Source organism: Crassostrea angulata, chromosome 2 (assembly GCF_025612915.1).
Source record: "Crassostrea angulata isolate pt1a10 chromosome 2, ASM2561291v2, whole genome shotgun sequence".
NCBI classification, from domain to species: Eukaryota; Metazoa; Mollusca; class Bivalvia; order Ostreida; family Ostreidae; genus Magallana; species Magallana angulata.
In genome coordinates this window covers 20,747,169-20,771,536 of record NC_069112.1, presented here as the reverse complement: position 1 = coordinate 20,771,536, position 24,368 = coordinate 20,747,169, and the positions used below count along the sequence as shown (strand labels likewise).

The window sequence follows — 24,368 nt, the reverse complement described above, 5'->3', positions numbered from 1 at the left end:
TAGGTATTTCATTTTTCATTTTAAAAAACCCTTAAACCTCAAATAGGATAAAAGTGTCGTTTTCCATTGAACACGGGACCTTTGTTCTACACTATAACAGAATACCTGAAGTTAAAAATGTAAATAAAATACCATTGACTTTTCATTCCCTTAGACTATTTACATATGCATTATTAATAAAATTGTAAAAAAAACCAATAACATTAAAACTCCAATATGATCATAATATTGATTTCCATTACAAAGGCTATTTGATTCTTTTTATTCTTCTTAAGGTTTGGTTTTATCAAAGTAATAATCAATTTTGTTTCCAATCGAACTGTTTTGACAAGGATCTTGTTTTCTACTCAGTTCTGCATGTAGTCCAGATCGGTAGAGAAATTATAACTGACAAAGTCATACAGGGTGACTATACTTTTAATATTCTCGAATAATGAATATACGAAAAACCTACAATGAATTTTTAAATATTACTAACATTGACGATTACACTTTATTATAATTATAACAGAACATATGCATTAAAATAGTTATAGTTACCCAGCACTGCTAAGTATTCAGCTACATACAGTAATTAACATGTACATAAGACTTCCCTTCAAGGGTGTAACGCCGAGTGTGTGGGCAACTATGGTTTTAGCGTGAAGGTTAGTATGTGGTTAAATATAGAAAACATCTACAGTTAAACTGGTCGAACGGGTATTTGGTCCTTCACGTCACACAATGTAAACATAAATAAAAACACATGTGGACATTCACACAAGGACATGACGCCGTACAAAAAAACAATCGCACACATACACACAAGTAATTAAAAACACCGAAAAATAACATGTATTATTTACACTGGTTACATGCACAAAGTATATGATTGAAAACTTCAGTTTTCCTTGATTGACCCATACTTTTATATTGTATTTTAGTATACAGCAAAGCTTCACTAAACTTCAACAAGGCAACGTATAGAATTGGAATGAAATGTGTCCATACAGCGTTCTCTGTTTCCTTTTTTGGCTATGAAAAAAAATATAGAAGACACAAGTTAAAAGAAAACAGTCAACATATGCAAAGAAATGTTTCAAAAGTACCTTCATAGTATTTTGTAACATTAGCATTGGAACGAATGCGCCTTGATTTGCTACATTGCAACTAACTTCAACGTATTCTAATTATGATGAGGGTTTGTAATGAGCGATGAACAATCTTACGATTAAAACTTATGAAAAACAATTTAAACTGGTTAAAAAGTTGAATGAGTAATGACATGTCGTTTTTTTTTTATAAAGACAAATTTTAAGGATATTCATCAGTAAAGGCGATATTTTCATCTTTTCAAAAGCTTTTACAATATCTTATATGTTTTCGGAACTTTCTTTTTCAGCGCACTTCAATTTATTCTCACTAATAAGACAAATTGTTCTTTATACAGTAATATAACTAGATGTAATTGTCACTCATTAGATTGGTTCCAGTATGAGAATCATATATATTGCCTATTAACTGAGAAGGGGACTATGGACAGTGAAAAGGAACACAAATTGAGTTTATGATTGATCACATAAGATGCACAAAAGTTATATTGATACGAAAACAACATCGACAAAAGTTACATGTATACAATGCAATATGATTTTATTCAATGAACGTAAATGATAAAAGATATAAATACTATTCAGCATATAAATATTTAAGGGGATATGATTTAAGGATTACGTCAATAACATTCAATACTATTTAAGTGATACAATCATGTAATATTACGGTACCTGCAAAGATTCTTAAAGACAAGAAAAAAGATCGATACTGGTTTCAATAACTGTATATTGATTTAATTGAAATAAAATACAAGTATTCCTGTTTAAGGCAGAATTAGTCAGCGCTATAAATGTAATACGAAAGCATTACGCATGTATATTGAAAAACACTATATATAATTATATCCCCGTTATGTTGATTTCCTAAGCAAGGCATGAATAAGCTTTACTTTTAGATGTCGAATTATTCTTTTGATAAATATCCTAACGCATATGTGGAGAAAAATGTGGAATTGAATCATCATGTTTGTAACTATATAAATATTTTATTTTCAATGCGACGGGATAAAAGTAACGTTTTAGTAATCAACGTGTGACAAAAGATTTAGACGACGTTGTCATTGCATAGTAAATACGGTAATTCAAGACACAAAACATGTGCAAATAGTAAAATTTGCCGCATGACTCATATGGACACAACTGTGAGTGAGTATCTTAAAGAGAAAGTGCTGGTTATCAGACTGTATCAACAAGAACAACCTTGATAAGACACAAACTATGAATACTACTATTTGTTTACTACTTTGTAAATTAATGTTTGCGTAATGTGTATGACTGTACAGTGTGGATTGGTAGCAGCGATCAGTCCACTGAGGCAAACTTCATCTGGAGTAAGAGTGAAAAAACCACTCTTAAAAAGATACTGTTATCTGTTTGCAAAATTGTGCCCCATTGTTAGCAGATCTATTTTTGTATTCTTATGAAGATGAATTTATTAAAACTTGTACGTGAAAAAAATAAACCACTCGCTGTCGCCTTCAATTCAACATTCACGTATATCGACGACGTATTATCAATTAACAATTGTTATTTCTCTGCTTACGTCGACCTGATATATTCAAGTGAACTCGAAATAAAAGATACCACAGATTCCCCGTCATCTGTTACATATCTGGATATTTTACTGGGCATAAACATTGATGGTAACATAAAAACAAAACTATGATAAACGCAATGACTTCAATTTTTTTTATAGTCATCTTTCCTTACTTATGTAGCTGTATATCTTCATCACCTGCATATGGTGTTTTTGTCTCTCAGTTGATTCGATATGCAAGAACATGCTCATCTTATGAACAGTTTCTAAGACGAAGCAAGCTACTGACTAACAAGTTGATAATCAAAAAAGGATTACAACAGTCTCGTTTGAAGTCATGTTTTCGTAAATTCTATGGTCGATACAACGACCTTGTCAGCAAGTGCAATATTCCACTGGGTCACATGCTGTTTTTCATACTAACTGTTACACCATAATTAGTCACAATATTGTCTACGGACCTTTCCGATTTTTTTCTCGATTGCGACAAAGAGCACATGGCGGGCATGACAGGTCGGCAGAGGATGCTCACTCTTCCTAGGCACCTGATCGTACCTCTATCTATTTGGAGGTCAGTGTTGCTCTGGTTTGAATTTGTATTTCGTTTAATGAACTTTTGAAATGGTTCACGGTTTGTTATTATCGTTTGTTTATTCCACATAATGGATATCGTCGACTCCAGGTGACAGATGGCAATGAAGACAGTATAGAGGTGTTAGGAAAAGGAAATGATAGGTCATGTGACTACGTCAATCCTTTAATATGTGAAAAAATCTTAAAATGAAGTACATACACATTTGGCACACAATAGACTTTGATTTGTGGTCCTGTTTTTAAGCATGAATGCCTCATGACTTGAGCAAATAAAACTGTTGAATAAAAATATGACATACCTACGCTAAATTATAAGAACATTAAATATCCCGAGATTAGACAAACGATTACCTTCAAATAAAAATGAGCGTAGACGATTCCCTCTGACTTTATTTTTTTTTCATATATCATATCAAGATCATATTCATTTTCGAGCCAATAGATAAAAAAATAAAACGTTATAAATCTGATTCAAGCAAGCATTGTTCGCAAGCATAATGCTAGAAGTTAATGTTGTTTTTTAAATCATCAGACTTAGTGTTTTAAGGTTGGCGCTTAGATATACAAACATATTTTGAACAATAACAATAAACTTATATGTATTATTGTTGTCTAATTTTCAAAAATTTTAAATTGAGAGTTGAAAAGTTATTACAAATTCCCCAATCAGACCAAAGTATCAATTTTCATTTTAAATGGCAGTATTTTTATTGCATTTAGTCTTTCTTTCTTTTTTTTTTTTTTTTTTATAAAGTATTGACTCAGAAATGAAGGGTTGTTGCAAATTATTAAAAAGACCGAATTATCGTTTTGTTTTCAAGTGTCGGTTGCATTTATTATCTTGAACTATTTTGAATACGCGACTATTAATTGAGAAAACAGTTTTATTACTATGATCATTATGATGTCTGGATCGTTGTAATTTCCTTTCCATCGTTTTTTGTACTGATGGCATTTGTAGAAGTTATTCGTTGTAGAAAAACTATCGATGCTTAGTTTCTGTAATATTTACTTTTATTACGACAATAACTTTTTTTTTCAAGTAATGCTATATCGTATAGACTAATGGCTTTGACATGGTTAGACTACTTTTTAAGATTAGCTTTTTTAGCAATTGGTGTTTCTGATGTAAATTGATATTGTATATGCACTGTGTTTTTTTAATTTTTGCCATAACAACGAAATTGTCCAAAACAATACACTGTGTTTCTTTAAATCAATAATATTTTTAATTCAAATCGACACAGTAGAAAACACGTAGTTTCCACACCAAAATATCGGATTAAGAAATAAAATATCCATTCATATATGTACTGTTTACCTGACAATGATTAATTTTGATTGATTTTACGACATCCATAACTCATTGATTTTTTTTCTTGCTGATCGTCCAAGCTGATATGTACTATAAACCTTAAAAAAAATAATAAAAAGCTTTTAAATGCCATTTAAATTATGCACACGGTATTGTTTAGGAACTTCAGCGTTCTCTAGCTTTTGTGTCATCATACAATACTGTGTTTTAGAAAGTCTACACTTCGGCGCCTTTAATTTTAAATAAATGATAAAACAGGAATAAAATATTTATGTATCCCCGATTTCAGTGTCCCGGATTTTGATACATTGTTACATTTGAGCCAGTTAATACATAACAGTTAGCATCTGTGGAAAAAAAATATAAAAACGATGCTCTTTGATTCCTCATTAAATAAGCGTTTCGCCTCTTCAATACGTATTGATTTGTTTGGAGGGTAATTTTCTAAAATGTTATAAAATATACGCACAGTTTTAAAAATCTTATCATATCAAGGTTGAGATGCAACTTTCAACACGTTTTCAAAATTGTTTCGGACGAAATTGCCCAGTTCAGTACAAGCACACAATAGATATTCCCGGTAAAACAAAATGAATGCACGATAAACTTTTGAATATTTAACTTAAAATTGTATTTTGGCAGCAATTGGATACATGTATACATTTAGAATATCACACTTTTGTTTTGATCTCGGCCCTGATATCAGCCTTAGCGGTTGATATCGGCCCAAAGTGTGATTTTGTTTATATCATATATCTATAATGAAAGACTTTAATTCAAATTTAAATTCCAAATAAGGGATATAATTTATCATGAAGAAGCTATAAATTTTTTTCGGATTTACAAAATTTGTTCGTTTTCATTTCTTTATATATATGTGTTAAAACTGTAAGAGTTGTCGGACTTTGTTGACAAACCATCGTCATTTGAAATACAATAGAAGGGAGTCTGTCGTCTGAAATGAAGCACTATCTTCTAGAATTCAAAATTATCGCAAGAGAAACTTCCCTCTTACGCACCTTCGTTATGAGTCAAATTCTTTCACTGGGATTTCGTAAGTTTCCCGTCAGATTCAACTCATAAAGATCCGTACTGTTATAGCAACTAGAAAGTTGTTTGAGAACGTTCTTAAGCGCGTCCATTACTTTTACCCCTTCATTTTTACAGTCTAATCTCTGGTTTTCTCGTTCCATCTTTCTCTATAACATCCATAATTTAAACGTTGATTGATATTAAATAAAGCGTGCTATTGTTCTAAATACACAACTGTTGTGTAGGTTACCTCCCCTTACTTAGATACACATCACTCTTTGGCGCTATTTTTGAATTATTTTTTTTTCTCAATTTTTGATAATAAATAAAAATATTTAGACGTATAAGGTGATAATTTGTATTATGTATTCGTTATTCTATCGTTATTTCACAACTAGTCTTAATTTAAAGCAGAGATATATGGAAATTATCAATTTCAAATTTGAGGGCAATACACCCCCTTGACGACGGGCTGAGACAAAGAAATATCAGCCCCGAGGGCAATACAGCCCTAGCTTCCGGTTGCTGTCTCACTTAGTCCAAAACACGTGTGTCAGGGCTGATACACTACTAGGTATATGATATACATGTGTCACAACTATATCGAATACAATACAACAATACTTAAGAGGCAGTTTGTAAACGACGGCGATGACTTTAGTTAAAAGCTTGTCCAATTTGTTATTTTCATGGTCTTCTATAAAAATTGGTTGTTAAATATTTCACCAGGTCTTGTCAAAATATTTGTTCCCCAACTTAAGGTTTCCTTATTTTTGTCACGAATGATTGGTTTCTGCCTTTTTTTTTTACCAAAAGATCAATAACTATAGTGTGGTATAACAGAATTTTTTTTAAATTCCTTTATTTTAGTCCGAATTTTCATTGTAAAGTCTTGAAATGAACAAAAAAAAAAGCCATAAATGGTTCTGAAACAGAATATATCTTTTAAACTACCCACGGATTTTAAAAACTGGATACTCATTAGATTTTCAATATTTTTATACAAAAGTTGTGTTTACCAAAAGAAAAAAAAGATAATAATATAGAAGAATACACCTCAGACATTTTTTGCATATAAACTTCATTGTTGTTTGCTTTATAGGATCTTGCCGGAGCCTGCCAAAACGCAAACTGTCTAATTAACCAGACATGCAAGCATAAGAGATATACACAAGACAAAATATGTGATTGTGTTCCATCAGGTGCGGTCTTGGCCTTTTTTTTTGGATATATAAGATGCAGTAAGTTTGAACAAGGTTCTAACAACTTACCAGGAACTAACACTAGATGAATGTCCACTATCTTAGTAAATGTATTTGGCCTTGTTCTAGATACAGGACAAGAAGAAATTCAAGTCCAAGAGAGCATACACAATTTGTTTTTAATTTGAATATACAATAGCAGATTTAACTTGTTATGGTTATTTTACTTTTTTAATCATTTGAAAAAGAAAGTTGGGAATATAGTATGTAACAATTGCATTCATAAAAAGCAATTGATCTTTTTTTTTTAAAGTTCCTTATTAGAGCTGGCGGATGGAGTATTCACTTCTAATAAAAATTTATTGTTCATGTTTTCGACTAGCAAATAAGTAGGCGGACAACGTCTTTCCGCCATTAACTTCAGTTAGTTTCAAAAACTCCTCATATGTTTCTTTATTTATTACACCTTGTTATTTTGTAGATAGAGGAACAGTTTCATACATATTGATTAGCCAATCATTTTAAGAATTAGATAACATAACTGGTATACTACCTTTATAGGCGGCATCAATTAGATTTTTTATAATTGAAACGGTTAAAACATATTTTACACATGAAAATGCATGATGAAATGAAATCATGTTCTCTTTTTTTATTGGTAATGAAACGGTTTATTATTAATTAGACCAGATTGCCAATGTAACTAAAAAGTTAATGCATACATTCGCCTTTCATTTACTATAGATTTTTGTATTTTCATTTATAAAAATGCGTTACTCTGATTTCTAGATTTGGGAATAAAAATATTGTCAATGATAAGTAAATATATAATCTGTTAACAGTTTACACTTTTATGAACTTTTTAAAAAGTCATAGAGTTTTAAACATTTGGACTCACTCCTGAGTAAGACTAACGCAGCTGAAGTCATCATTATTATAAATGTTGTAGATTGTGGGATACCTGTCAAAACAGGAATAGATCTGAGTAGAAAAAAACGTGAGGACGCCATTGGTATACGCAGAAAGATACACGCCTCGTGTTCTGCGTGATACTTCCAGTTTGGTTCAGGACGACTGATATGTCAGTCAAACGGAGAATGGCAATACGCAAAAAATTGCATGTGAAGAAGGTACGTGTTAATAATAATTAAGCATTGAATAACGCACCCAATATTTGCAAACACGTTTGATTTAGAAACTATATAATCATCTTTATTTTGTTTTTGTGTACTACACGTAAGACATATTTAATTGAGATACATGTATATCATTTGAAGGTGACATTTGCATCTATTCAGAAGCTCTAAGAATACCTTACAGTTTTATTTTCACATTTTTATTTTCAGTGCACTTTAACGTTTAACTGATGCAGACGAATTGATCTTTATAGAGTAATGTATTGAAACCGGATGTTATTTTCATTCGTTAGGTTGGGTTCAGAACGAGGATCATATCTATCGCTTATTCACAGAAAAGAAGAATTGGGAGAGTGCAAAGGTAAAGAAAGGTTAAACTGAATATTTATCAGGTAAATTAAGCAAATATGATATATAAACACATTACATTAAATTTTTAAATGCAAATATACGTTTTTAGGACCACTGTGAATCAATAGATGCATATCTGGTAGAGATCGAATCGTCGGAAGAAAACACTTGGATCTATGATAAAATCGTTCAACAACACTTTCTCCCGATAATGAGTAAGCCTACTTTTGAAATGTCAAATACTCCAAGATATATTTAATGCAAGAAAGTTAAAACATTAAATTTGTATTGTAATTGTTTGAAAAATAGCAAACAATGTTGTAAGTACAAGTACTTGAATACAAAATTTGTGCATTCTAAGTTTTAATCCGCTCCATTATTTTCTTTAGTTTGCCTATTCATCCAATGCTTATTTTTTCAAATCTCAAATAAGTATAATAATAATATACATTAAATATATATAAAAAAAATATGAGAAACTGAAAAAAGCAAACACAAGTTGTAATTACTTGAATACTTCAATGAGATTGTCAGTAATTGTTTAGAATTTTTCAAGAGACATCCATTTAACTGTAACAGTAATCAAAATGAAGCTGTATGTAAATATATGAAATGTGCATGTCAACATCTTGTGACTTTATATTCGTTTTATCAAACAAGTCAAAATGATGAATTTAAATTGTACTCTTGCCGTATTAATACCAATTCAGCAAGTTGGAAAGAAAATTTGAAATTATCACACATTCAATAAAAAATATTTTATTCATCTCATGTATGGTTGTTTGTATAAAACTTCTGAAAAAGCCCCTAAAAAGTCACTTTTAACATAATCGATTGTGTATCTCTGTGCAATGCATTTATTGTGACCTTTCGCGTTTTGATTTGGTACGTCTTTTTGTATTTGCTGTTTTGATATAAAGAAACACTGAAAAAAGTATCGAGCCCGAGTCAAGTTTTTACGTAGAAATCTGTAATACCGGTCATCATTATACGGGAAAAATGAAAGTGACATCTGTATAACAAAAGACATCAAATTCTTGGTTTTTGTATCTACAACAGCGAACTCAAAGAGTCTGTGCTTATACAATAATAAGACAAACACGAGATGATAAACAACAAACTATGAGTAATACTGCTTGCTTACCTGTTTTGTAGATCATTGTTCAAACAATATAGGGAACTGTACAGTGTGGATTGGTGGCAGTGACAAGAGTAGGGAGTCAAATTTTATCTGGAGCAAGAGTAAAAATATAATCACTTTCACAAAATAGTTATCGGATAACCCAGATAAACATAAAGGCAACGAAGACTGTATTGAGATGTTAGCTATTACTGGGGAGTGGAATGGCAGGCCATGTGATTACAACACCCATTTTATATGTGAAAAAAACTTAAACTGATATACATACATGTATATAGATGACTTACAGGAGCATTGTAGATTTGGTTCTGTCTTTAAAGCTGAACACCGCTCGTTAATAGGCACTGTCCGCCATATTTCTTTTTCACCATCGCTATCCCTTCAACCCCTATATACGCTGCAGACCTCTTAGCAGTTTAAAGGGGCATGGTCACGATTAAGGTCAAAAATTATTTTTTCGATTTTAATGTTTACAATAATTAAGTAAGGCATTTCTAATATGTAACCAAAATTTGAGAGTCATTCGTTGAGTTATAAGCTCACAATTCTTTATTATGAAAACAATGCTTTTGTTTACATTTTGAATGTGGAATTGAAAGGTCGAATTTTAGACCTTAAATGAATGTGTTATACGTTATGAACTGTTTATTTATGCTTCAGATGAATTAGAAGATATTTTTGTAAAATGAAATCTTATTTTTCTCAAAGTGTTTTATACGTTCAATCCAACCAATGACAATTATCTTCATATCATGTTTTATGAATCTTTTACATAGTGATGTTTTGCTCCTTCTCCAATTTATATATTCAGCCATTTAATTTGTTTCACTTTGTTTTCAAAAAAGTAAAGATTGCGAATGTATTATTCATTTTTATAATTTAACCCTATTCAAAATCCGATAGCGTACTATTCAATATCTATATATTTCCAAAACCGTTCACAGATGCTATTATTTTTCGTCATTTATGTCAGCGTGCATATGGGGTTAAGTACATTTTGATAGATAACCTTATAAACTAATATTTGTGGATTTATGTTGTGGGGATGTGGCGGTAGAAGGTGCAAGGTGGAAGATACTCTAAGCACGTCATAACATAATTTTACAACACAAGTCTTATTTTGGAACCCCGAAGTAATACGCAATAGGGACAGGCCAATGAACACCTGGCAGAAAGATTTGGAGATGATATTAAACAAATGGGCAAAAACTGGAAAGAGATAGACAGTTTTACACAGGATAGAAAAGAAATCTTGTAATCGTTTTATGCCCAAAAAGGGGTAGCAGACATAAGTCTAGTTTTAGTTTATGTGTCTGCCTTGTGCAAACATGAATGAATTTCCAATGGGGCCTGAAGCGATTACTATTGTGATCAAAGATCGAATGTCCTCTTTCTTTGAAGAAACTATACTTTTGAATAAATAAGGGTGGCACAAGTGTGATCTATTTACAAATTACTATCAACTACTGGCGAAATAGTTGCAATTGTCTCTGTTCGTATTAATGAAAAAGAATCTATAGCATTACAAGTTACAAAGCATTTGCGATTGGTTTGTAGTGGAGAAATCGTGTCTACTGTCTGCCAGGTCTGCAATGCGGCAGTTTAGATAAGATACCTAAACGGTAGAAAAAGAACTGACCAGAACAGTGGCTGAGACCTTGTTCAGAGTGGTATAAAAACTAGTAACAAAAGAATGTTTTAAATGTTTTCTACAGGATACTAATACGCAAAAAAAAATTACAATAGATACTGATTCGTGACAACGATACATATACAAATGAATAGTACACAAGTTCCGACAACTTACTAGATCTTTACCATTTTGATTATTGCTATTTCTGTCGTTGTAGTTATTTTATTATACTTTAAAAAAAACAGTCGCTGATCATTTTTTTTTTAGGTTTTAATAAAAGACCATTTTTTGGTTTCTTTCAATTTATATTTGCATAGTATAATAAATTCTAAAACGAATGAAATCTGATTATTTTAATACGATTTCTTCGTCCATCTCAAAATATCACCAGCTGTATATATTAGGAGAGAAGATATCACCAAATGGAAGATTTACGGCTATAGGGAGCTAACTAAAATTTTCTTTGAATCGTTATACTAGCAGCCTTTATTTCCAGAAAACCCAGATTTTAAACAGATTTTTAAACTGATATATGGTACATTGAGTAACATCAGGCTCTTTTGTGGTCACATTCCTAACTGCTTTCAATACAAGTGTTTGACACTCAAACACTACGATTTATAACAAAGTAAGAAACATTTCATGACTTTCATATTATGTACATCTCAAAAAAAAAATATCTACATGTATCTCATTACAAACAAAAGTTGTTTTGAATATAATTCATAAAAAAATCCATCCTCAAAACTGTTAGAGTGACTCCAATAGGAGAGATACGGGTCTTGTTTTTTAAACTGCTAGTCAAAATTTTGTAATAACTTTGTAATAACTTTGAAAATCAATAAGTGTGCGTATAGCAAAACTCGAAGGCTTCCAATGATATCAAGCTTGAAAGGCTTGTCTCTCAAATTAGGAACGTAGATGTTCTCATCGATTCAGTAAATAAAAAAACTTACCTTTGTTAAAATTAAGTATATTTTTGATGATCTAATAAGCATTTGATTCCTTTATTGTTGATTGTAAACTATTTATATGATAGTCATACTTGATACACTTAACACCGAATTAATAGTCTCTTAGTCAAACGTAAACATTATTTTTGAGACTCTAAGACAGCTGACTTATACAAATAAGTACACGTTTGATAATTTTATCGCTATTAATTTTGATTACTTATAAAACTTTTCTCATTTGAATTAAATTTGGATGCCAAAAAAGGGAAGTAATCAAACATTTAAACAACTATTTCATTTCTTTTGAATTTACAAATGATATCAAGGAGAAAGAATATTCATGTGATATTCACAGTAAAATCTTGTAGTATCAAACATAGCAAATATTCTAGCAAGAAATCGATGCAAATGAGTTTTTCAAGAGCTAAAATGAAGCGTTCTTGTAAAATGTAACTCCATCTTTTGACTTAAATAATTGATGAAGCTAGCCAGCGTCTCATTGTTTGCGTCATAGATGGAACGTGTAATGATATAATTGCTTGACTATTATTTCGTGGATTTATTCAATATAATTTATATTATCTTAGTTGAAAAACTTAACTCTATAATAAATGAATTCATATAGTTTGTCCTATATGATTACATGTATAAACATGCAGAAATGCATCATTCATCTCGGACTATTACTTTGCAGAATACAAGTTACAGTTGAGAATCGTTAAACATGAAACATTCATAAATTAGCAAACGTACATTGAATTCTATTGCTAGAGGGTGTATGTCTACAAAACTATGTAACTATACATAACGTTCATAGAAAAATCCATCTGAATTCATAAAACAAACAAATTTTCGGCGGAAATATATTTTTGGGTAAAAGGTTTTTTTTATACATTAATTACAGAAACAAGAATTTTAAAAATTGTCAATATACTTTTCTTTTTATTATACTTTATTCATTTTATACATTTTAAACATTTGAGAGGTTTGTGACATGTTCTGAAGGTCCTGTGTGACATGTACAAAATTAAATCTTGAAAGATTGATAGACGTTAAGCATAAAATAATGCAGATATAAAGAAAATGTCTGAATTTTTCAAGCTAAATTTTGCGAGAATTTTACCTTTAAAGATATATATATGAAATTTGACATCATTGACCCCCTACTTTTTATAATGTCGAAATGATACTGAATACATAGCTAGACAAACTGGATTTATCTTATAAAATTCTTGATATTCAATTTTTTTTAAAATCAAATTGTAACTGTTATAGAAATTGCCTATTTTAAGTGCAAAAATTTAATGCCCTCTTTGAGATCAGTTTCCTAGACGTTAAGCTACTATACAATTCTATTTTATTGATTAAGCAATTTGTTACTTAGTTTGTTATTTTTTACCTGTCAAACAATTGGGATTGTCCAATATTCTATACCTTTGTTTTCTTTAACCAATGCAGTTGTAGTTTTTGAATACAAACGGAAATGAGTATGTAGTGCAGAAAAATTGTTCTTCAAGCAAAACGTTCATATCATATTTTTAAATGTTTTTGCTATTGAATAATGCACAGAGTATTGAATGCAAACTTCGGCTCTCTCTAAAAAGAATGGTACGGAAATGAAATTTAACCTTGGTTTCAGTTTTCCGGACTTTGATATAACAAATGTCAGATACACATCAGTTATGTTATTACAAAACGGCGGGGCTACATCATCAAATATATATATATATATATATATATATATATATATATATATATATATATATATATATATATATATATATATGCAGGATTTTCGATCAATCATATATAATTTGTCGTGTAGAGATCCTTTGTTAAACCAATTCAATAGCAGATTGATCAATATTTTTAATGACAATACTGTATTTTTTCCTGTTCTCGCATTACTTATCCAATCTGCTCTTTCCGTTTAAAAATACCAGTTGATTGGTCCAAGGCCTAACGGCAATTTATCCAAAACGTGATATAAGATACAATTTCTTGTCAAATGTTCCACTGTTGAACTTTCAACAGTTTTTAACATTCATGTGTTTTTTTCCTCAGTACAATGCTGCTGTTTAAAATCTCGAGATGGCTGTGCTTTCTAGTCAGTTTTATTTTACCATGTAATGGAAGCCTACAGCCTGGCTTTTCTCAGCTTCGGTGGGGCCATAGACTGGACAGAAAAATGATCCAATCCTTCGCACAACTCAGTTTCTTGGACTGTGTTATAGAATGTCTGGTAACACCACGGTGTAAATCTGTCAACTATTTCAAAGGGGCTAATTTCTGTGAAACTAATTACGAGAATAAAAACAGACTGGTCGCTAAGTACGAGGTGAGCGCTGGATGGGTTTACAGTGAAAAGGAGCATTGGCCTCAGGTAAGTCATACCGTTTGTTGTTCTTGTACAGTTTTGTAACCTTTTATATATTTTTTTTTTAATTCAACAACGTCACTGTTTTCAAGATCATAGTTGAAGTTTGAATAATTGTTGATGTTTTATATTTATACACTATCTTTCTAAATGATACATATTGTATTTCGTAATGTTCTTTATTTTCCATCATTTACCTTAATCGCATTAGCGGAGTTAACAGAAAACAAAGTTTTTTCTTTATTCCACGGTTGACAAATAAGTTCTTCAACTTATATTAATTTATCTCGTCGGCAAGCATGTTAGCGTGAGGAGATCGTCGATGTAAAAGGGAGCCTGAATACCCGGTGAAACCCCACTTCTCTAAGCAGGCGTCCAATATACCCTTTCATATACATCAACTGTCGATCACGAGTATCTAATTAAGGTCGCAGTGGTGAGAGGCGAGTGCATTGTCACAAAATAAATCATCATGACAGAAACGGCATACTGTAGATTCCTATTTAACCGCGAGGAATTAATATCCGCGTAAAATCGCGAGAAGCACCCTTCGCGGATTGTAAAACCTCGCTATTATTTTCTAAGAGTTCAAATCTATAAGAAATAAGGATGGAAATTCCGTGTTTGCGATTTTATATTCTCGCGATTTGATCCAAAACCACCAGATCGCGGAATTAAGTACTCGCGTAATATAAGGAATTTACAGTATACTTGGTTTGAATTGCTTCCGAGTGAAGAAAAGCCCAACAATTTTTGAGAAAAGACAAAAACGTGGATGGTCAAAATTAAGCTCACTGTTGGAAACATTTACTTAACTTACAGAAAGAGTCTTAATGGATCCTTAATATTGTTTATTTTAAAAAATCAAAATAAGAATCTTTAAAACGTTAAAAAGCAAAACATATTTTTAGCCATAACTGACATTTTAAAAAAAATCTTTCGCAATTGTTTTACAAAACACAACAAAAACAACATGAAATACTTCGAGTCTACAAGATGTCAACGGCCATACACATTCAAAAGCTACAAATTTTGTGATACTATGCAAATTATATAAAAAAGAGCGTCACAATTTTATAAATTTGTCTGTATTTTTTTTTTAAGTTAAAAAGCAAAACCAGATGCAAAAAATACACATTTTGGCAAATTGTCTTTGATCAAATAAATCATAAAATTAGAAAACATAAATCGTTTATTTGAATATTTTAGGGGAGGGGATGTCAGAAATAAGACAAACCAGAATCATTTTGACAAAGAACTCTTACTGTAACAGGACAGAAATTATCGTAACGGAACATTCCACACACCCTTATGTTATGATTACATCGACTGATGAAATTAAGGGTTTGATTTTCAACTAACCGTGCTATTTATCAAGCACTACAGAGATTAAGACTGAAGGACACTTGATTTCACATGGACGACCTGGAAAGAACTAAAACGTGAATGAAGTGGTGTAAGAGCGGATAACTCTAACAGCCAACGAGCAACGTTACACACAAAGCCAATCTTAAAAAATCAATCATTCATTGGGAAATATATTTATACATTTTCCATACTTTGTTAAGAATTAATAAACAAATATTCGAACAAATATGCATAAATTGTGCACAATGAGTTATAAAAAAATGCTTCGAATAAGTTTGAACAATCAATATTGACAGTTAGTTCTGTGTCATGTTCAAATGTGTTTTACTTTTGTAGGATCTGGCTGGATCTTGTGCAAACTCAAACTGTCATATGAACCAGACATGTAAAAACAAGAGATATTCCAAGGACAAATTCTATGAATGTGTTTTGTCAGGTAAACCAATAAATCCGTTAGTCTCTATGCAAATGAAACAAATGAAAATATGAATACGCACACAGTTTAGTATTTTTATCTAAGTTAAAAAGACAGTACAGCTGAAAACACATATGCGAATAACTTCAGATTTCCCTAATTGTATCGTTAGGGAATAAGAAATTACGCTGATTGTAATAGTTGAAATACTAAAAATTCCTTTCACATACCTAATTAACGTAATTAGGAGCTTTCGGAAATTCAAGGGTCATACAAACCGGAATAATTGTATATCGTTTTTTTTTTGTACCACGTGGATTTTGAGTTACAGTAATTGACACGTGCTGAAAACAGATCTTCGTCCCACCACGGTCATTTTATTATACGAGTTAAAAGGACTCTCTAAACAGAACACATTCTCACTTTATCGATAATTTATTAATAGTTTACCAACTACAGTTAATTTCAAAATGCACCGACATAAATATGTAAAATAACCCCTCGGTGGGCATCACTCACAAAAATTAATTTAGGTTGTAGCAACTCCTATCATGATAAACACGCAAAAAACATGCTTACAAAATACTTATTGTGGTTGTTTTGAAAACTTTGAACAATTACTACCTGGGATAAGTAGAAAAGGCATATTTTTATCAACAAATATGTAAATGTAACTTGTATCAATGTGTAGATTAGTTGCTGATAATTTGCTTTAATACTCTTCAAACGATATTCTTTGCATTGAACTTTTTTAAAATCAGGATTTAAAAAATTAAGAATCGTCGTCCTTTTCAAATTCAGTCGGACAAAAAGAAAGGATTTTTTTTACTAAGAAGCATAACTCTGTTTTACCTAAATTACTTTTTGAAGGCGATAGACAAGAGTTTTTCCCGACTCATCAGCACTTACGACTTTCATTATTACAAAATCTCAGCTGGTCTAAATACAATGATGATATTGGAAACTAAAACATTAGGACTTTTAAAAAAACTTAGTTATAAAATTAGTAGATAATATCTCTCTCAATTATATATTTCATTTATTAGACCTACCCTTGCGTATGCCTAAATTGTATGGGATGGATGTTCTGTGATTGATGCAGGCGAACTTGAAAAGTTTCAATTGTGTGTGCTCGAACTGTTACCGGGTTGTCATTTTTTTTTAATAAAGGAAGCGCTTTATTTAGAAACAGGGTGGGGAACTTTACAAACCAAACCCTACATCGCTAAAATGAAAACAGTGTTCAAATTTAGCATGAGAACTTTGTCCGACTATTTATTTGATTCATTCATGGCAAACGGGAAAATATATCACAATACAACACAAGAAACACGGATCATTTTAATGTTCCTAAGTGTAGGTTAGATTTACTAAAAACAAATCATTTTTACGTAATGCTGTCAATCAGTAGAATTAACTAAATATAGAAGCCTGGACAGCCACCTGAATCAATTTGTTTTGCAAACATACTCTAATGTTACGAAACCCCCTGTTTATTTTTCGTTTGTTAAACGGTATACCAACATAATAATACACAACTGTGTATTAAATTATGATCTTTGTAAACGTAATATTATACATGATCCGTTTTGTTTATGTGGTGTAAGAGAGGATGAGTATCTTTTTTTTCTTTGTTCAAACTCTAGATCGAGATACCTTTTTGATCAATTATTTATGCTAGACTTAGTTAATATTGATAAAAAGTTACTTTCATATGGCAATGACAACCTACCTTTACGGATTAAGTACAGCACAGTTGAATGTAAATATAAAATATTTTACGTAACATTTGTAAAGAATATAAGTACCAATGTGAATCATGCCTGAGAAACCAACGAATATACCCCCATTTTATGTAAAGCGCTTTGAATAAGTACAACATGTACCTTCTTTTGATAATTTGGTGAACTGTTTATAAACGAAACTCTTAAACTCTTTAAACACCCTCATCAACAAGTGTCAGTGTTCCATTTCAACAAAATTATTCTGTTGGGCTTAATGTCAATAAATAATAAATGAATAATTATAATAAATAATAAATAAATAATAAAAGAATTAATGCTTACAACCTCATACTACACAACTTCAATATTTGTTTTCTTTATCACTGTTCAAATAACAAAGTTGAAATCATTTAAAGAACTGCCAAGCATATCACATCATGATGTAACTTTGAGAAATGCATAGTTTCATTTTTTTGGGAGGTAAGCATCTTGCCGTCATTAAGTCAAGTCAAGAAAAAAAACAGGTCAGCACTTGCAGTACCCTGATGATTTGTATGACTCTTAAGAAGGGAAACAATTCCTTGGGAGTTATTGAAAATTTGGTTTTTTTTCTCTAAAACCATTCAGTCAGGAAAGCTGAAACTCGTTCGGAAGCATCCTTTATTACAAAATATAATAGTCTTTCAAAATTTTTGTTCTCAAAAACAAATTCTTTAAGAAATCTGTAGCTTGGGTGTTCAAATCAATATACCCGGGGGTAAGGTAGGGCTATAATAGCGGAGGGGGGGATGTCAACATTTAAACATTGGAATATATAACCCTTGTTATAATCTTTTCGAAAACCAGTTTGCCAGAGAAATTTAATTTAGCTTGAAGCATCCTCAGGTTGTGTATTTTTTTTTTTAATTTTTCAAATAAGGATTTTCAGGGGAAAGGTGTGTCACCATGGGGAGGAATTGATAGAAAAAGATCTTATTTTTAAAAACTGGAAAACCAAAGGGAGCTTAATGTTAAATTTAAAAATATGTTGAGTACAATTTGAAGGCATATACAAATTAAGACATATATTTAACAACGTTATCTATATTTTGTAACTGATACTCTTAAGACTAACGACTTAAGACAAAGTGTAATGTTTTTATTGCTCAGGTGAGCGATGTTCTGCTTAGGCCTATTGTGAACAATTTAAACTTAAATAAAAATAATGTTTAGCAAGTGTGTTATGAGTCACTGAACTTATGCCTTAGGTAAAGGATTGTCTATGAAATTCAGCAATTGACACTGTTAACGTAAACTGGAGTTTTTTCTTAAAGACTGTGGAATACCACAACGAAACGGAATGGATCCCGATAAAAAAAATCGCGAAGACGCCATTGGTTTACGAAGGAGGATACACGCCTCCTGTTTTGACGGTTACCAAAAGTTTGGATCTGGTCGTCTTGTGTGTCAGTCGAACGGAGAGTGGAAATACGACATTCTGTGTGAGGAACCAGGTAACACCTTATTTTTAGAATTAACACTATATGACTTAGTTTAAACTGCTGTTACGGTAGTACTTTCTTAATAAAATAACTCTCTTCTGTGTTCGTAAACAGTATCGTATCGATCAGACCCAACCTAACAGAATGTAAACCCCAACATAATCCTTAGTTTACTTTCAGGGTTTACTTTGAGCTAATTCCGAACTTACTAGATAAGACCCATATTAAACCCTAAGCTCAAATTTGTTCGCCTTAACATACTACTGTATAGTTATGAGATTTCGCGGTGCATACATTGTGTGGTCCATAGATTCCATGGAATGCTTGGGTACCTTAAATCCAAGAATTAACTTCATCCTCAAATTAGTAGATAAATGTTATAAAGTTTTAGTTCCCTTTGAAAGGTCTAAGAGAAAACACGAAATTACGTCCCCACGAACCTGTTAAATTTTACCAATAAACGAAAATTGTTTTAATAATTTCACAGTTTAAGATGACGCAGCATACTAATAAACAAAAGCAAATAATAATAACTCGCGATAAATTTTCCAAATACGAGAAACAAACTAAAAGTACGCTATAAATATCTCTACCCCAAAAATAATAAACCAATTTACCTACATTGATTTATTCACAAATTGTTGTTACTTGATCGGCTGGTGAACATACTATGGACGGCGGAAAGGGTAAAAAGACTAAAATGCAAAATTCACAACTAACTTATAAAAAACAAAACAAACAAAAATTAAAACTAGTTTAACAGACTATTTTGCAAAATCAACAAACACCTACATGTATGTAAAAGACGTTTTATTTTATATTAGGATGGGCACAATTTGGTAATCACATATATCGCCTGTTCGCAGACAAAAAAACGTGGATGAATGCTAAGGTCTGTATTTAATGAAATAAGAACTTTTTTAAATTCCTAATTTTCATTACACTTTGTGTAAAATGGAAAATCCTTGCATACGAAAAAATCGTGTTTAAACCTTTTACCAATATTTCTAGGAAATTTGTGAATCCAAGGGGGCGTACATTGCAGAGATCAACTCACTTCAAGAAAATAACTGGATCCACCAAACTCTGGTTATTCAACATTTCAGAGGGATATCAAGTATGACAAAATGTCAAAAAACCACATTTATGTTGACCTTTTGGTAAATCCTTCATTAAATGCCATACCTGTCAGACTTTAGTAAATATGAGTCAGTATAATATGCCAATTCCGTCACATTATGTGGAAACAAAAGCCTTGTGGAAAAAGAGTGAAATGTGATATCACACGGTATAAATAATCAAAAATTGTTTTTGGTAAAAATGAACGTATATAACTTATGAAATTGTTTTCCTTAGAAACGTTAACTATGACGTCATGATGTAATTAGAGTCTTTTCAGGGAAGGGGAAGATATAAATCCATGACGCCATAATACAATATAAAACATTAAAGATCGGCAAAACTTATTAAAATTTTCCTCTTGTTTATTTTTTCTTTAGATTTGGTGGTTGTCTTTGGCTACGGAATAGGTCATATTTTTTAATAAGTTGTGTAAGTTCTTGATCCCGGTCAATGATAGAAAAAATTTTTTTTGCTTCTTGAAATATATTAAAAATGGATCTTTTTCCTTTTTTTGGTTGTTTTGAGTATATTATGTGGTATTTTCTTTGCTTCTTCTATGGCCGAATCTATTAGTATTTCAGGATAATTTAGAGCAAAATTTAATTCAACACCAGAAATATATGTTGTTTCCAAATGCAGAGATTCAGGGTGCGGTACGTGTCCTTATCTAAAGACAGGAGATTCTATTTTTTTTAAATGTGGCAAGACTTTTTATGTTTACTTAATGAAAATATGTCGTGTAAATCCAAAAATCTGCTTTACTGTATTACATATAACCACTGTGGCGAAGATTACATCGGCCAAACCGGAACACAACTTACCACTCGCATGCGCGTCCATCGCCAACAGATCAATGATCCCAGTACTAGAAACACCCCTTGCAGTGAACATTTTGATAGATGTGCTAAGGGAGATTATGAAGTATTCCCATTTTATAAACTTAAAACCGATTCAACAGCCAAGAGACTTGTGAAAGAGAACTATTTTATTAAATCATTTCCCCCCAAAACTCAACAAACATTGAATATCTGTATATATATTTATTTTTTTTCTAGCCAGGCTTTGTAAATTTATTGATGTCGTTATTATCATATTTTGTCTAATTCAGTTTTTTTCAAACTTTAAAGCTTTTTATTGTATTATGACGTCATGTATTTATTCCCTCCCTGAAAAGACTGTGATCACATCATGACTTCATAGTTAACATTTCTAAGGAAAACAATTTCATAACTTATTTACGTTCACCTAAAGAAGGATGTAAATCCAGAAAGCGCTAGTGAAAAGAAACTTTGTAACTGTTCATTTTCTTTTTCTTTTTTTGATTATATATATATATATATATATATATATATATATATATATATATATATATATATATATATATATATATATATAGTGGTAGTACACAAACTTTAATATATCAATATATCAAAGATAATTATATTACAATATTTCACAGTAAGTTGCATACTACTCATTTTCTTTTTAATAAATAACCATGACCGATTAATCTTTTCTTCTTTTCTGATTGTTTTGTATCTAGTAAATTTAGAAACTGCAGATATCCTCAAGTTTTCTGTATGGATTGGTGGAAGTGATCAGCAGGTTGAAGGAGTGTTCGTTTGGATCGACAGCGGAAATAATTTTACATTTACAAATTGGCATGGCAACCAGCCAGATAACACAGGAACCAATGAACACTGTGTAGAAATGTTTGGGCGCACCGGGACTTGGAATGATAGGCCTTGCAGTTATGGCACCCCTTTTGTGTGTGAAAAGGATATTCAGTAAGAAATTGATAATGTCTTTAAAAGAATAATTGCATATGCATTATTTTAGTTTGCGTGGATACGATAAAGGTTTTAAGAAATCAGCGCTATGCCATTGATTTAACATTTAGTTATCTGCTAACCATATTCAATGGAACTAAATGACATATCTTTATCCTTTGTTATATATAGACCGTAGTAGGAAGGAATAAATTGGTTTTGGATTTCATCTAAGGATGCCCAGATTTGGTTGCAGAAGAAACGTTGGTTTATTTCCCTTTTTGACCTTGCAAAGGGAGACAACTTTTTAAAAATGTGGATAAGACTAAATTCAGCTGGTTTGGATTAATATAATTTGTCTTTGTCAACTTATGTTTATCATGAAAATTTAATTGCATTGTTTATTGTATATTTTTATAGCATATCCTTCAGGCATAATGTAGACTTCTAGATGTAAATGTATTTGTTTTAAACTTTCCACAATATTGTTATCAAAACGTGTACATACAATTTGAAGATATGATTTGTTAAGCTATAAAATATTAAATGGCAAAGAATATACCTTTAAACTTGGGTACTACTCTATAGTTTATGATAGAGCTCGTATTTAAAAGAAGATCAATAGAGTATAAAATGGTCATGCCAATTGAGCTTTTTTTAAATTAACAGGTCTTAAAGAATGAATTATTACCAAGATTATTTTCCGTTGAAAGTCACTTAAAAAGTGTAAAAAAAAAATCAAACAAGTATTTTAAACGGAATTTGAATTTTAATTAGCTTATCATTTATTTCATTTTTTAAAAGAAAATTAGTTAAAGTATATCATTGCTTATAAATATCTTTTTTTCAAAATTTGACATTCGCCGATCGCCTATTACTTTAGAGCGATCGGCGGCAGTATCAACACCTTCTTTAATAATGTGAACGAAAGATGTTTATAATGTAGCTGTTCTTTTTTATAGTTTCTTAAGTAGTTGAGTAGTAGCTTTAGATTTTGTTCTCTTTGTTTTTAACTCATGTAATTTTTTAAAAAAAATTTTGGTCCTGAAGAAGGGACTGGTTTTCCCTATTAGTCGTGTCGTTAGCCATTTTTATTTGAATTTTGATAAAATGGCTTGATACTTTAAAAAATTAAAATGACTTTGAAAAAGGGGGCATTGATGTATAATAAACTAAAATTTGCGTTTGAATAGAAATGATTTGGACATATTTTCTCATAATTTTGACCGGATTGCCATTTATCACCTGAATGTCATGTGTAATTGAAAGGCCTATCAAAGTAACTGAATTACAGATGTTTGCAATTTAAATACAATTTAGTTTCTTCTTACTAGTATTTACCATTTATTTTACTGCATGAAAAATGTTCAGTCTGTGAATCATCTTTTTGAATTGTCAATTTTCAATGAAATAAGGGGAAAATAATGAGTTTTAAAGATAAATGCATTTTTTACAAATTAAATATTGGAAAAGCCTACATTCTTTTTCAATCAAGCATTAACATGCCTTTGGACTTTTGATATTAAGATATATTCTACTACAGTTATTGCCGAGATCAAAGAGATTTTGCGGTCATTAATTTCCAATATACTACGAGCGTCATCAATAACTTATCAGATCTTAAACACATACCAAACTCGAGTCGATCATGAGTTTATATCTTTAAAATTTGCTCTTTTTGAACAAAAAATGATAACACAGTTTAATGTTCCTTAGAGCAATGTGTATTCCCTTTATGTTTGTTTCAAAGTCATAATTGCGGCTGTATCAATTGATAGTCTGCGATCGATGTACTTGTAAACAAACATACCGATATACAAACAAGTTGACCCTCTGCCTATTGTAAAACGTTTTCATTATAAATCAGAACGGGTACAGACTATAGATTATTATCAGCCTGATCGTACGTTTGCTCGGCAATATGTTATTTCTTTTTTGGTTACCGATGGAAATCTCAGAGTATTCCGGAATGACTTGTTACAAAGGCCAATCAACCCCCCCCCCCCAGCCCCTGTCAACCCACAATGCTGAGCAGCAGCTTCAGTTATTACTGTCGGATGAAATGGATAATATCCCCGCTGAATCCACTCAAAAAGAAAGGTTTGCTACTAGCAGTGAGGAGAC

The 24,368-nt window shown here is 31.2% G+C and overlaps 1 protein-coding gene and 1 pseudogene across 1 annotated transcript; both read left to right on the top strand.

Annotated features, from left to right (window-relative positions):
• The first annotated feature begins 2,215 nt into the window (after nt 1-2,215).
• Nucleotides 2,216-9,661, top strand: LOC128174005 (neurocan core protein-like; annotated as a pseudogene).
• Nucleotides 9,662-14,046: 4,385 nt separating this feature from the next.
• Nucleotides 14,047-23,711, top strand: LOC128173151 (versican core protein-like). The gene is made up of 7 exons (XM_052838871.1): nt 14,047-14,371; nt 16,070-16,169; nt 19,186-19,365; nt 20,178-20,245; nt 20,365-20,470; nt 22,019-22,262; nt 22,437-23,711. The coding sequence occupies exons 1-7, from the start codon at nt 14,057-14,059 to the stop codon at nt 22,441-22,443; spliced, it is 1,020 nt and encodes a 339-aa protein (XP_052694831.1). The 5' UTR covers nt 14,047-14,056; the 3' UTR covers nt 22,444-23,711.
• Nucleotides 23,712-24,368: the final 657 nt, after the last annotated feature.

Excerpts from the sequence above, each read along its gene's own strand:
- LOC128173151 (XM_052838871.1), top strand. The coding sequence starts at position 14,057 with ATGCTGCTGTTTAAAATCTCGAGATGGCTGTGCTTTCTAGTCAGTTTT. Across the intron at positions 16,170-19,185 it reads CTATGAATGTGTTTTGTCAG|ACTGTGGAATACCACAACGA; the intron begins GTAAACCAATAA and ends TTTTTCTTAAAG. Across the intron at positions 19,366-20,177 it reads CATTCTGTGTGAGGAACCAG|GATGGGCACAATTTGGTAAT; the intron begins GTAACACCTTAT and ends ATTTTATATTAG.